The sequence below is a fragment of the Myotis lucifugus genome, unplaced genomic scaffold, assembly GCF_000147115.1.
Source record: "Myotis lucifugus unplaced genomic scaffold, Myoluc2.0 scaffold_91, whole genome shotgun sequence".
In the NCBI taxonomy this organism is placed as follows: Eukaryota; Metazoa; Chordata; class Mammalia; order Chiroptera; family Vespertilionidae; genus Myotis; species Myotis lucifugus.
The window spans coordinates 4101929-4116000 of record NW_005871139.1 but is presented as its reverse complement, the minus strand read 5'-3'; the positions used below and the strand labels follow the sequence as shown (position 1 = coordinate 4116000).

The window sequence follows — 14072 nt, the reverse complement described above, 5'->3', positions numbered from 1 at the left end:
TAGAATGAATCAATGGATAAATATATACTATGAGTGTTTCTCAAACTTGACTGTGCAAAAGAATCAACTATGGCTCTTGATAAAATGCAGATTCAGAGTCAATACCAGGTGTTACATGGTCAGAGAGTTTATATTCTAAAAAGCCCCTGGGTAAAGAAGTTTTCTGCTAATCTAGAGCTCACACTTGTAATAACAAGGTAACTGGACCAGCCCAGGTCATTTTCCTCAAGCTCTCCAAGTTGTCAAGAGTCAAAATTCACTTACTTTCCACCATGGAAGAAAATCTTAAGTTTATTCATCAATAAAGATATTGGTGCTGTTCCTCTAGTATCTGAGGAAAAGACATCACCAAAGTCCCACTACTTCAGTCAGATGGCATCTGACAATTGTTTAAAAACCAAAATAAAACTGAGGCCTCTCTAGATTAGTGGCTTAATTTAGGGGTCATGGATTGAAATGAAAATATAATCAAAACTAGAGACTTCTAGAAAGTTCTACATGAGATTTATGAACTCCCTTACTAAAGATTAAAACTATTAGTAGATATTTAGCATTTAAGTAAACAGTCCTCAAAGAACTGAGCCATTTACTTCAAATTGTTATCTGATAAAGCCAATGGCTAACTATACAAATGAACTTAAAAAAAAACAACAATCCTCAAATGTCAGTATTAAATATCAAAATAATCTTTTCAGAAAAGGGTGCCTTTTAACTTCCAGTGTTTATAGTCAAGTCAACAAACCATTTGTTACTTTTAAATGAAAACGACCACAAAACTGAGATGAAAGTTATCTTTCATAAGTATATATGAAAGCAGCAGCTCACATATGGTTTTTATGTACCAGATTCTATTCTAAGGGCTTTATATTAACTGTCAACCTCTTAACAACCCTATAAGATGGATTTTTAATATTATCCTCATATATTACTATTATTCTCAACTTATAGATAAGAAAACTGAGAAACAGAAGTTAAAAAAAACTTGCTCAAGGTCATACAATTAGAAAGTGGCTCTGCCTGAGCAGGCAGCCTGGCCCCAGAGTCCACGGTCTTAACCACTCTTTTACGCAACCTTGTATATAAATGTACCTTATCATTATTACTCAACCATTGCTCTCCTATTTTTTTCCTTCCCCCAACTCAAAAGACTAGAATAATCCTATTTCTCTTACCTTGCTCAACTGCAAATTTTGTAAATTCTATAAATTTACATTCTCACAGCCAATTCAACAACAAATATTTTAGTACCAACTATGTTACTCTGTTGATAAGGGGAAAAGTGCCAATAAACACACATTCAGCGAATCTTTGATTTCCTCTGAAAAAATTATCATAAAAGCTAGGATATTTTTTAGCCCTAGCCGGTTTGGCTCAGTGGATAGAGTGTCCGCCTGTGGATCAAAGGGTCATGGGTTTGATTCTGGTCAAGGGGCCTGGCCTGGGCCCTGGTTGGGGCGTGTGCAGGAGGCAACCAATCGATGTGTTTCTCTCACATCGATGTTTCTGTCTTTCCCTCTCTCTTCAAAAAACCAAACCAAACCAAACAAAAAAACTAGGATATTTTTTAGAATGAAACGGGGTGAGACATCTGTTCCAGAACACAGGTGTACTGTCCAGGATGAAACGGGAAGTATGGTCTCCTCTACCTATTTTGCAGTTTGTGGTATCTAATGGTATGGAATGCTAGCAAACTACATGCTACACAAATTCTGATTACTCTTGACTTTTCTGTCCTGACACAGAAAATGCTTTTCTCAGTAACATATAAACCAAACCAAATTTAACTCATCTCTGGAATTTGGCTTCATGCCTACAGTTCATACCCTACCCCTAGTAATATTCATCTAAAGTACTCCTCTTGTCTTTGGTTTAGAGCCAGTAATTTATAAATACAGAGATAGTTTTTGAACCAAAGATTGGTTCAAATGGTCTAACAAAGCAACAGACAAGAGAGGAAATATGAGTATGTGATATTCAAGTTTCTTTTTCTTGCATTTACTTAATGCTTATACATTAGAAAAAGTATTTTTTTTCAATAGAGCAAATATGAAATGCCTATTTGCATTTTATCATTTGTATCCCTTTAAATCTTACATGTAAATGAATCTGTATTTTTTTTAAAAAATATATTTCTTTATTGATTTCAGAGAGGAAGGGAGAAGGAGAGAGAGATAGAAACATCAAAGATGAGAGAGAATCATTGATTGGCTGCCTCCTGCACGCCCCCCCACTGGGGATCAAGCCCGAAACCCAGGCATGTGCCTTTGGCCAAAATCGAACCTGGGACCCTTCAATCTGCAAGCTGGCGCGCTATCCACTCAGCCAAGCCGGCTTGGCTGAATCTGTATTTTTAACATACTAAAATCTTCACTGCTTTATTTTTTTTTAATTGATTTTTAGAGAGAGGGGGGGAGAGAAAAAGAAACACTGAGTTGTTGTTCCACCTATTTATGCATTCATTGATTGCTTCCCTGACACGGGATCAAACCTGTAACTTCGTCGTATCAGGACAACACTCTAACCAACTGAGTTACTACATGGCCAGAGCTTCATTCTTATTTTTAAAGTTTTATTTGTCCAATTAAAACTATACTCAAACTATAAAAAATTTTAATAAGGTAATTACCCTGTTTGGTTTACCCAAATCAGAACAAATTAGTAACAAGGCTGAAATTAGAACTCAAAAAGTTACATCTCTTAAATCAGTGCTATCTCACAGTAATTATTGTAATTACCAGAGCTGCTATCATGTAGTTTTGACAAATTTACCAGAAATATTTAAAGAACAAATTTCAGTGGTTTTGAAAGGCAATTACTAACATACTGGACAATTTACATCACAATAGTTACTGTAATGGTTAAATGGTATTGTCTGTCAAGCATTACCTAATTATAGCGTATTACAAGGCTTACCTAATATATAAACACCATAGACACCAGAAACACAAACCAGCTCTGCCAGAAGAAATCATTTATCTCAAATTATAAGTGGGAACTTGAGGCTCAAAAGTCCTCACTTGCCTCAGGTCATGCAAGGATTCCAAAACCCTTACAGAAAATTACAATGCATTAATACAAAAATTTACAATGTTTTCTAGAAGACTGAAAACCTCCCTCAAAAATTAAACTTTAAAGCAAACAAAACTTAAGCAAAACACAGGATATAGGAAAGATAAATTAAAATGCTATCAACACTCATTTTTCATTTTCATTTAAGGATATTCAAGGAGGTTAGAATCTTTTTTATGACTTCAAATTGACAGCTGGATTCATTTCTCAACTTCCTCTACTTTCCATTCGTCGGCAAAACAAGATTCAGACGCCATTTCTAACTACAGGATCAACATCTTTTTATATATATACATATTTTTATTTATTTCAGAAAGGAAGGTAGAGGGAGAGAAAGATAGAAACATCAATGATGAGAATCATGGATGGGCTGCCTCCGGCACACTCCCTACTGGGTAATGTAGCCCTCAACACAGGCATGTGCCCTGACCAGGAATGGAACCATGACCTCCTGGTCCATAGGTCAATGCTCACCACTGAACCACACCAGCTGGGCTCAAAATCTTTTTAAGTCAATTGTTTTATTTTTATTTTTTTGTTAATCCTCACCCAAAGGATATTTTCCCATTGATTTTTAGAGAGAGTGGAAGGGAGAGGGAGAGACAGAGAGAAACATTGATGTGTGAAAGACACATCTGATTGGTTGCCTCCTGCACACACCCCAACCAGGGCCAGGGAACCTGTAACCAAGGTAGGCGCCCCTGACCGAAATCGAACCCAGGACCCTTCAATCCATGGGGCTACGCTCTATCCACTGAGCCAAACCGGCCAGGGCTCAAATCTTTTTTTAAGCTCCTAGGTAGAAGACCAAAATCACAGATTTGAAATGTACATGTCTAGTATTAAGGATCATTTCCATTAACTGGGAATAATATGAAACTGGCATATAGTCTGAACAAATGAAAACTGATAAACAGTAGCTGAACACCAATATTTCTACTTTTTCACATACTGTATACTTTGAAGCACCATGAGATACTTTTATGTTCACCTGAGCCTTTTATTCCACTTTTCACACTTCAAAAATAATTTTTACTTTATTTTCAGTCCATTATGTCTAAAAATATTTTTATTCATTTTTAAATTCAGAATCAAGTTGCAATAAATATTCCAAAATCAAATTGTTCAAAAAATCACTCAGCTATTCACTTACTTATAATTCTTCTTGGCAATCACTTCACAATTCATATAGTTATTTTCTTCTTTTCTAAGTCACTTTTTAAAAAAACGATTTCTGCCCTAACCGGTTTGGCTCAGTGGAGAGAGCGTCGGCCTGGGGACTCAAGGGTCCCAGGTTCGATTCCGGTCAAGAGCATGTACCTTGGTTGCAGGCACATACCCAGTAGGGAGTGTGCAGGAGGCGGCTGATCAATGTTTCTGACTCTCTCTATCCCTCTCCCTTCCTGTCTGTAAAAAATCAATAAAATATATTTTTAAAAAATTAAAAATAAAATAAATAAATAAACGATTTCTGGCCCTGGCTGGGTAGCTCCGTTGGTTAGAACACTGTCCTGATATACCCACATTTGGGGGTTCCATCCCTGGTCTGGGTACATATAAGAATCAACCAATGGGATAGAGTGTTGGCCTGTAGATTGAAGGGTCCCAGGTTCAATTCTGATCAAGGGCATGTACCTTGGTTGTGGGCACATCCCCAGTAGGGGGTGTGCAGGAGGCAACTGATCAATGTTTCTCTCTCATCGATGTTTCTAACTCTCTATCCCTCTCCCTTCCTCTCTGTAAAAAATCAATAAAATATATTTTAAAAAAAGAATCAACCAATGAATGCATAAATAAGTGGAATAACAAATCACTGTTTCTCTCTCTCTCAAATAATTAAAAAATCATTTCTAGCCAGTGGTATCTAATAACTTTCTATAAATAATTATTTAAGCTAATGGAGAAAAACGGAGTACTGTGCACAGGCACACTACCTATGATTACTGTAATATAAAATTAATGAAAAATTATTCAGGCAAATATCCCACTATTTTCAGACACTAAGGCTAACCTAAAGTGCAAAATGTTATCACCTGAAAAAGCAGAAAACTTTGGAAGTCAGATAAATTATTTTTAAAATTATGTAAGATCTGGGGGAAGGGGAGAATGGGAGTTGATTAATGTGTACAGAGTTTCAGTTTTGCAAGATGAAGAGTCCCGGAGATGGATGATGGTGACAGTTGCACAACAATGTAAATGTACTTAATACCACTGAACTATACACTAAAATAGTGAAGATGATATATTTTGTTACGTGTATTTTACCATAATTAAAAATAATTTTTAAAAGTTATGTGAGAGTGATTAAAGCATCTTAGGGTACATAAAATTCATTGCTATCTAAAGTGGTTCTAGGTCTTCATTTTCAGAGAAAACCTCAAATAGAGACAGAAATCCTATTAAAAACAAAACAAAACAAAACAAAATACTGCCAAACAATTAGAGCAGACATAACTAGCTGAAAATATTAACGGGGTAGGGAGGGGGGGGAGAGTTAGGAGGGAGGAATGATGTGAAAAATGAATAAAATGTTAGCAAGCATAAAAAACATGAAAAATTTGCAAACTGTCTCCTTGGTGCTCAAAAGTTTAAATAACTCTCTAGTAGCCAAAAGAAGGGAGCTGTTTCAAACTTACAGAATTTGTTTTAAGAATTTATGTTGGGACATGTTTGACAATTTTGTGAATTATCCAAATATTTTTACCTCTTTCCAGAGAGCCACTGTGTGTCTCCTTTCAAAACAGAGGTGAGAAAAAAATAATAAACTACTGAAGTCTATATAGCCATTTGCCTGCAAGACCAAGTAAAAAAAAGTGACATCTAAGTATTTTTTAAATAAGATTCCTTGTCTGCCTACTGAACCATAAAAATCTTTAATTAAGATTTTTAAGTAATTTAGAATCCTAATTGCAGCTTAAACATTCACTGGCTGTGCAATCTTAGGCAAGTTTCTTAAATTCTCTGTGCCTTAGTTTATCTCTAAAATGGAGATAACGCCACTACGTCAAAAGTAGGCTTGAATAGTTGTGTATATATAAATATATGTGTGTATATATATGTACATATATATGTATGTACATATATATACCCATACATGCAAAAACACTTAACAGGCCTGACACACAGTAATTACAATACATGTGCACACCACTATTATTATACTATTATCATTATTTTTATATATCCCACTGATTCCAGTTATAAATTAGTAAACTGGAGTCTCTCCAGAAAAATGCACTCAGTAAAAGATTTTGAACACAACTGTAGAGGACTCATAGATCCCAGATTAGAGAAGTCCAAAGATGATCCACATGCAACTTGGTTTTATAGTAAAGTGGTTCTTAAACTCTCCTGTGCCATGGACCTCTTCTCAGAATTAAGTTCTTAAGTATATAAAATACTAAGGATCACAAAATAAACCAATTATATTTATCAAAGTATTTTTAAATTTCAAATTTAGTAATAAATGTGCTTCACTGATACATTAAATAACAAGATTATATATAATAAAGAGTAATGAGCATAAACAATGACAAGATTATGTTAAAACTGTAATACGATATGAAAATATTTCTCGTTTCATCCATTAAAATTTCAAGAATTTTCATTTTTAGATTTCAATTAGAAGCTAGTGAAAATAAGCAATTTTTTTTTCCTTAACCAAGTTCATGGACTTCCTCAATTCTATCTAGGGACCCAGATTAAGAACTTTTGGCTTAGGGGAAAGTACAAAAATAAGTTCTGAAGCCAGAGCTTTATGTTGTAGAAGTCAGACTTCAGACTTTAGTCCCCACATTATTCACACCTGAATGACCTTAGACATCAAACTTCTGAGCTTGGGTTCACTTATTTAGAATAATTCCTATAACATGAAGTTACAAGGATCAAATATTAGTTAACAAAATGCTAAATGACCAGTGTTGTTTTTTAGTTTTTTCACTGATTTTAACATCATATATTCAGCCCCAAATATGTAGTGACATTAATTTTCAATAAAACTCATAGGAGAAAAATTTAAAATCATATACTGATTCGCAAAGAAAATGAATGATTAATGGAAACAATTTTATGTAAACAGTTTATCAAGAGCCATGATTTGTCATTAGAATGACTTGTATCTAAATCTCAATCCCACTACTTTACTTTTACTAAATTACTTAACCTCTCCACCTCTCATCTGTAAAATACTGCTTTGTTGTTTTAGAAACGAAAGGATCTAGCTTCAACACTCAATAAATGGAGCTATTATTATACTTCACATTTTAACAAAGCCAAAGAAATCAACTTGGAACTCAAAAGTTTATTTTGGAATTATGTTGATATAAATAAAACTTCACAGTCCTTCTTTTGCCTGGCAAAACACATACACACTGAAATCTGCACCATTTAAATGGCATAACATTCCTAACACAAACTGGCATTGTTTAAAATCATAATCTGATTTCTTTTTCTGCCCAATGAAAAACGAGTATAAAAATCGGTCAACAGAATGGCTTCAATTAATTTTAAAACTTTTCATGACTCGCCTGGAATATCCTAATGAATGTTTATTATCAACGTTGGACATACTCTAAAGTAACTGTGTCAATTTAAAACCCAATTTAAAGCTCTCACATTGATCAGAGACACTGAATAGATTATTAAAAAGTGAGCGCATGTCATTTTCTTTACCCGGAATATTTACAGAGTAAGATCCCTCCCTTCCCCCGGAAAGACTGGCCGATCAATTATACAACCTGTAAATTCCTTCCCTCATTGAAAAGATTCTTTTATGGGCATAGTTAACAAGTGCCAAGTTGCGAAGTTGCAGCTTTGCTGGTTTGACGTTTTCACAATGCAAGAACAGTATGATCAGGAATCTACTCAAAGCTTTAGCCAGGCAGTCAGCTGATGCTCACTGCACACAAGAGAAAGACAGAAAGAAGAGAAATTAAGCCTCGAATATTTGTGTAAGGCAGCTATCTCTTACCTAAAATTACAACAGGCCAACAGCCGACGTTCCAATTACAAGTTTAAAAAAGCGTCTATATCGTTAAGTAACAATACAAAAATTGGCTTTCCCCGGACTTAGGTTTCTCTCATGCTTGGAATTTTCTTTGCAAAGGGCTTGTAGCCGTTCAAAAAAACAAACAAACCACGTCCTCATCCCGGAGCCGCCGCTTGAGTAACTTTTACAAAAGGTCAAAGCGGTGCCTTTCAAACCTTCCGAAGCCTACTGGCTTCTCCTCGGTTCGCAGCAACTCACTTTCCACCCACAGAACGTTCCAGAGACCAAGACACGGGGACCCAACAAAACTGGGTGGGGGTTGCAGAAAGGAGCTGGCAACTTTCTTCCCCAACACACATACCGAATTTCACCTTCCTCGCTCCGCCGCCCCACATGTTGCTCGCCTCTCCCAGCGGGCCCCGCGCACCCCGCTCCCACCCCCGGAACGCGCCCACCTGATCGCCCTTCCCCGCAGGCTCCGCCCCCCGCGCCTGTGGGCCTCCGCCAGGGGCTCCATATGGGACACCTTCTCCTTCCTCCGAGCCTCACGCCCCACCAGACCAGGCTCGCGTCCCCCGCTTCCCTGTCCCCCCGCGTCGGCCCTCCCCGCCCGTCGCGTCCTAAGGGGCGAGCGCGCGCCAGGGGGGCCGCGGGCCTGCGCAGCCCGGGTGCTGTGTCAGCCTATCTGCCGGCTCCGCGGCGTGGACGGCCTGGAAAGTCACATGGCGGTGGGACCGGCCCGCGCCTCCACGCTCCCGCTCCCTTCGGGGCAGGACAAGATAGCCCGGTCCACTCACCTCCACGAAGAGCAACATGCCTTCCCGGTTCGACCCAATCGTTCTCGCCGCTGCTACTCCAAAAGGCTTACAGGCCCGAGCCCCGAACGCTGGGATAAGGACACTCGCCCGGCCCAACCACCCGGCAGCGGACCCGGCTCCTCCCCCGCCGTCAGCCGCTGAGTTCTGACCCGCCCAGTCCCACCTCCCGAGAAACATCAACTGTTTCCTGTGCTAAAGAACAATTGCTTCCGGGAGCAAAGACAATCCTCGGCGCATTCCACTTTGGCACCACCTTTTCCTTTCCAGCGGCAGCCTGGGATGTACTACCGTCGGTCGGGGGGGGGGGAGGGAAGCGGTCCGGGAAGGCACCATTCTGTGCGACGGGGGTGTGTAAGGGTCTTACTGCATTTCAACCATTGCAAAGCGGCCACAGTTTCGCAGTTTTCATAGCTCAAAATCTACATCTCATAAAAAGCCGAGCTTGTGCGAAATGTTCTCTTTCTTTCTTTCCTTTTTTTTTTTTTTTAGTGTGTGTGCCAAGTGTTCCGAAAGAATGCCCAACCCTGCCGAAAAGGTGGTGGCTCACAGAAAAAAAGTAGAGAAGGAAAAAAAACCACAGTAATAGTAAACATATTAATAGCAGCAGCTGTATTAAACGCTTACTGTGTGCTTGGCACTATTCTAAGTATTTTACGGTAATCTTAAAACCATTACATGCAGTAAATGCTATTATCCGCATTTTACAGTTAATCCTCCTAAGAGGGCGGGTTTCATTTAGACACACCTTTAAGGAACTTTGCCCTTGTTAGTTTGTTTGTTTTTTAATCAGATACCCACATCTCCGCTTAATATCATGCTACTTTCTAATACTTAATCTGGATAGCTTCCTCTTGATGTTCTGCCATCAATTCAAATGGAATATAAAAAAAATTTTTTAGAGTGTAAAGTGAAATAAGTTTATTAGTGAAGCAGTGAGACAGACAGACAAGGCTACTCCACAGGCAGAGCAGCCAAAACAACAAAAATTCTCACTTTTCTGTTAGATGGTCCAAATTCCTTATTATACCTCCCTCATCAGTCCCACTTCTATATCCTGGTTCAGGCACTCACTTTTGAAATAATCATGTCTTGATTTTTTCCATTCTATTATATAAACTGAAGGTTTCATTTTCACTAAACTGCTGTGACTTGCTTTCAAGACCATTCTGAGCCCATGTAATCTCCCTTTACCTCAAATGAATTTCTTTACTTTTTCAATTAGATAGTAAATCAATTCCCCCATCAAATTGTTGATATTTGTGTCTCATACTCTTCCTAATCTGATCATCAGTAAATGCAACATTATTTCATATCAATTAAACCAATCTCCTCACTTTTCCCCCTGAAATACAAGCTCAGCACTCACCTCCAAAGCCATGGCTCAAAGTGTCTTCCCTCTCTGGAAAGCCTTCATTTATCAATCAACCTTCTCTCTCCATAAGGTTTTCCCAAAGACTGTACTCCCCACAGATCTCTTCTTCATGTCCCTTGTTAGCACTTGAATATTATATTCTATCTTGTTATTTTCTTTTTTCTGTTTCTTTACAGGTACCCTATTATATTCTTCAAAGTCTAGGATAATGGTAGTCACATAGTAGTGTCTCAAAAAATGCTTCTCCAATTGAAAGGGAAGGAGAGTTTTAAATTTGCTTTAAAAAATCTTCATTTCCAGTTGCTGATGAATTCCATGCTGCATAAAAAATATGAGAGCACAATAATGCTAAATTAGTTTAGTTGATAAGCATGCTGGCTGCTTTGTGAATGCCTATTGGAGTAAGCAATGTAAAGAAATCAAGAGCAATAAAGACAATTTAAGGATCTCACAATGTAATATTTTCAACAAAGTACTTAAACAAATTAATTGATAATGACAAATGCTGGATAATGATGGATATTTTCACAAACCTCACATTTATAAAAATAAATAATTTTCTTTAATCGTGGTCCTTTCAGAAAACATCATGAACTTCCTTGAATAAATATACTTAATTGTGATTTACAGAAAAGGAGGGAGTAAATAATTTATGAGTAGGGGCAGGATGGGCAGTCTAACAATAAAAGAAAGTATTCTGGCCCTAGCCGATTTGGCTCAGTGGATAGAGCGTTGGCCTGTTGACTGAAGGGCTCCAGGTTCGATTCTGGTCAAGGGCAAATGCCCAGGTTATAGGCTTGATTCCCAGTAGGGGGCTTGCAGGAGGCAGCCAATTAATGATTCTCTCTCACATCATTGATGCTTCTATCCTCCCTTCCTCTCTGAAATCAATAAAAAAATTTTTTTAATTAAAAAAAAAGAAAATGTTCTGGGGCTTAGAAAAGTTTCTGTAAGGAGAGAAATCTGAAATTATAATAGATATCCAAATTTAGACAGTATCTGTAGAGAAAATGAGAAAGAATACATCAAATGTTAGAAGAAGAAAATGAAGTACAGCATCTGGTTTTGAGTTTGCACTAATGGTAGAGACAAATGATAGCTACACTTTAATGAGATAAGTACTATAATAGAAAGTTTACAAAGTGACTTGAGAAAACAGGAAGTAACTTAGACAACAGGATCTTAAAGAGAAGAAAAAATATCTAATTTGCTCTCTGTATATTGATATTTTTAAAAGACAACTGCTTTATGATCCTCTGCTTCCCTTTTTCTGAAAGCCTGCAACATATCAGTTGTTTAACTTCACAAGTTTACAACAAGGACTCAATGTAGGACTAAATTTACAATAAGGTTACAGTAAGGACTCAATTGGAAGTTCTTATAGAGAAATTAAGTAATACATCCACAACTTGTATAAAATGTAAAACCTATGAAACAATATTATATAGTTTATTAATATATACACTGGTGGTAAACTACATAAACATAGACTAGACATAAATATATCTAATTCATGACAGTCATTGCCTCTAAAAAGGGACAGAGGGGAAGGAAGGAGTCTGGGGAGAATACCAAAGGGACTTCAACTTATATCTAATGCTTTCTTTTAAAAAGATTTGAAGCAGCCCTAGCTGGTTTGGCTCATTGGATAGAGCATTGGCCTGCGGGCTGAAGGGTCCCAGGTTTGATTGCGGTCAAGGACACGTGCCCGGGTTTCGGGCTCGATCCCCAGTAGGGGGCATACAGGAGGCGGCCAATCAATGATTCTCTCTCATTGATGTTTCTATCTCTCTCACCCTCTCCATTCCTCTCTCAAATCAATAATAAAAAAGATCTGAAGCAGATATGACAAAATGTTAATATTTGTTCATTCTAGGTGACAGACACATGATTATTATATTTACTTTCTGTACTTTTTCATATTTTTTGAATTAAAAAATAAGAAAGCTATACAGCCAACAAAACCACTGTCCTTTAATTTCTCTAGCCTCTTACATCCTTTCACATCCTCTGCAATCAAAGAAGCTACCCAAAGTACTCCTCTTTCAGTTAGAAAGTAACCTCTAGTACCCTTCCATTTCTGGAGCCAACTATGGAACTTCAAAGCCTTCTTCAGTCAGGTTCCTTGAAAAAGACAGGTAACTAGGCAGTGCAAAGAGTATAGTCATCATTCAAAGAATATCTTCTAAGTTATTACATGTCTAGGAAAAGTTGAGGGGCAGCTGAGGAAGTTGTAACACAATTACTCCATTACAGGCTTAAATATTCTTAAGCAAAAATTCAAGAAGAGAGAAGAACCAGGAGTTACATTTCATACACTGGATCTTGAATTCTAACACCTAGATTTTAAGCTAATTTAAGCAGGGCTATATTTCTATTTCTTTTATCATTCCTGTTGTCTGTTCTTTCCACCCTCCGCCCTGCACCCTTCCACCAACACAGCATATAGAATGCCTGGTTCTCTGCATATAGTAAGCACTCTTAGAATGTTTGAGTCAATGATAATGTCACAACAGGTCTATTATGACATCATGAGGACCAGAACACCATGGTTAGCAACAAATTAGTGGCGAGGTAAACCACAATCTCTGAGAGCAGGAAAGACTTCTTTTAGCTTCCTTGGGGACACGTTTATTACCATTTGCCTATATTCTGAGGAGGAAATAAAGAAGAAGAAGAAATAAAAGAAAATCACTTGACTTTACCAAAATGAAAAATGAGACACACAGTGAGTCTGATTCAGAAAAGAAAGCTGTGGATTACACCATCCAACCCAAAGCGGACCCTGAGGCCTCTAGACTTGAGACCCCTGCCTCAGTGCAGGACGTCATGTCTAAGATTGAGCAAGCACAGCTCCTTCGAGCCAGAGAGGTAGGTATAGTTCATGAGAATTGTATAGGTTGTAACTTACTTTTTCTTTAACTTTTCATGACCAGCTATGTTTTTTTATAACTCATTTTATTCGCATGAAATTTGACTGTTTAAGGTCATTTTGATTTCAAATGACAATTTCACCTGGCTGTGGATAAACAAGCTCCAATTTTATATTTAGTCTGTTTCATTTTCATCTCAGAATTAATCAAGCTTTCTAAGAAATAAATCACATGTGCTAATGAATGAATGAGAATCAGAGAAATTAAAATCTACAGCTAATTTTGATATCTAATTTTAGTCAATAGTTTTCATTTGTTCCTGACTGACTTATCAAATAGCTTATTAGCAGTGATTCATCCTCATAGATTTTCTTTGTACATTCTTTGGGATTTTCTACATATACTAGAGGCCCGGTGCATGAAATTCATGCATGGGGCAGGGGGGGTCTCTCAGCCGGGCCTGCACCCTCTCCAATCCACAACCCCTTGAGGGATGTCCAACTGCCTCTCGCAATCCGGGACTGCTGGCTCCTACCGCTCACCTGCCTGCCTGCCTGATCACCCCTAACCCCTCTGCCTGTGTGCCTGATCACCCCTAACTGTTCCCCTGCTGGCCTGATCACCCCTAACTGCCTCTGCCTCATCCCGCACCCGGGGCCCACGATTCCCTCCTCTGGCGGGTTTCAGGCACCTGGGACCCAGGCTTCCCTCCCTCTGGATGGCTGCAGGCACCCAGGACCTAGGCCGGCTTCACCAGGGCCAGCTGCAGCTGCAGGGGGACCGTGGGCGGGCAGCTTTGCCCGGGCCACAGGCGCTGGCGCCCAGGACCGGAGGCCGTGCCGGCTTGTCCCTCTCCCGGGCCATAGCCTGGCTGGTCCCCATTCCCTCCTCTCCCCATGTTGAGTGTCTGAGCAGGTTAGGGCGTGATGGCCGTGAGGGTGTGACGACCATTT

General features: G+C 38.6%; 2 protein-coding genes across 10 annotated transcripts in view; one reads left to right on the top strand and one right to left on the bottom strand.

The window, feature by feature from the left end:
- The window catches only part of LARP4 (La ribonucleoprotein domain family member 4), a 69141-nt gene extending 60085 nt beyond the window's left edge, over positions 1-9056 (bottom strand). For 4 of the 9 annotated variants that reach the window (XM_006091554.3, XM_014458236.2, XM_023756354.1 and 1 more), the window contains exon 1: positions 8854-9009. In XM_006091554.3, coding sequence (XP_006091616.2) covers positions 8854-8871 — 18 coding nt within the window. In that variant the 5' untranslated portion in view covers positions 8872-9009. Of the gene's footprint in view, positions 1-7805; positions 7967-8417; positions 8491-8853 lie in introns of those variants that run through there. The other 5 variants (XM_014458237.2, XM_014458240.2, XM_023756355.1 and 2 more) reach the window with 3 other exon arrangements.
- Positions 9057-12955: 3899 nt separating this feature from the next.
- The window catches only part of FAM186A (family with sequence similarity 186 member A), a 61389-nt gene continuing 60272 nt past the window's right edge, over positions 12956-14072 (top strand). Inside the window, exon 1 of the mRNA XM_023756364.1 lies at positions 12956-13117. Coding sequence (XP_023612132.1) covers positions 12956-13117 — 162 coding nt within the window. The remainder of the gene's footprint in view (positions 13118-14072) is intronic.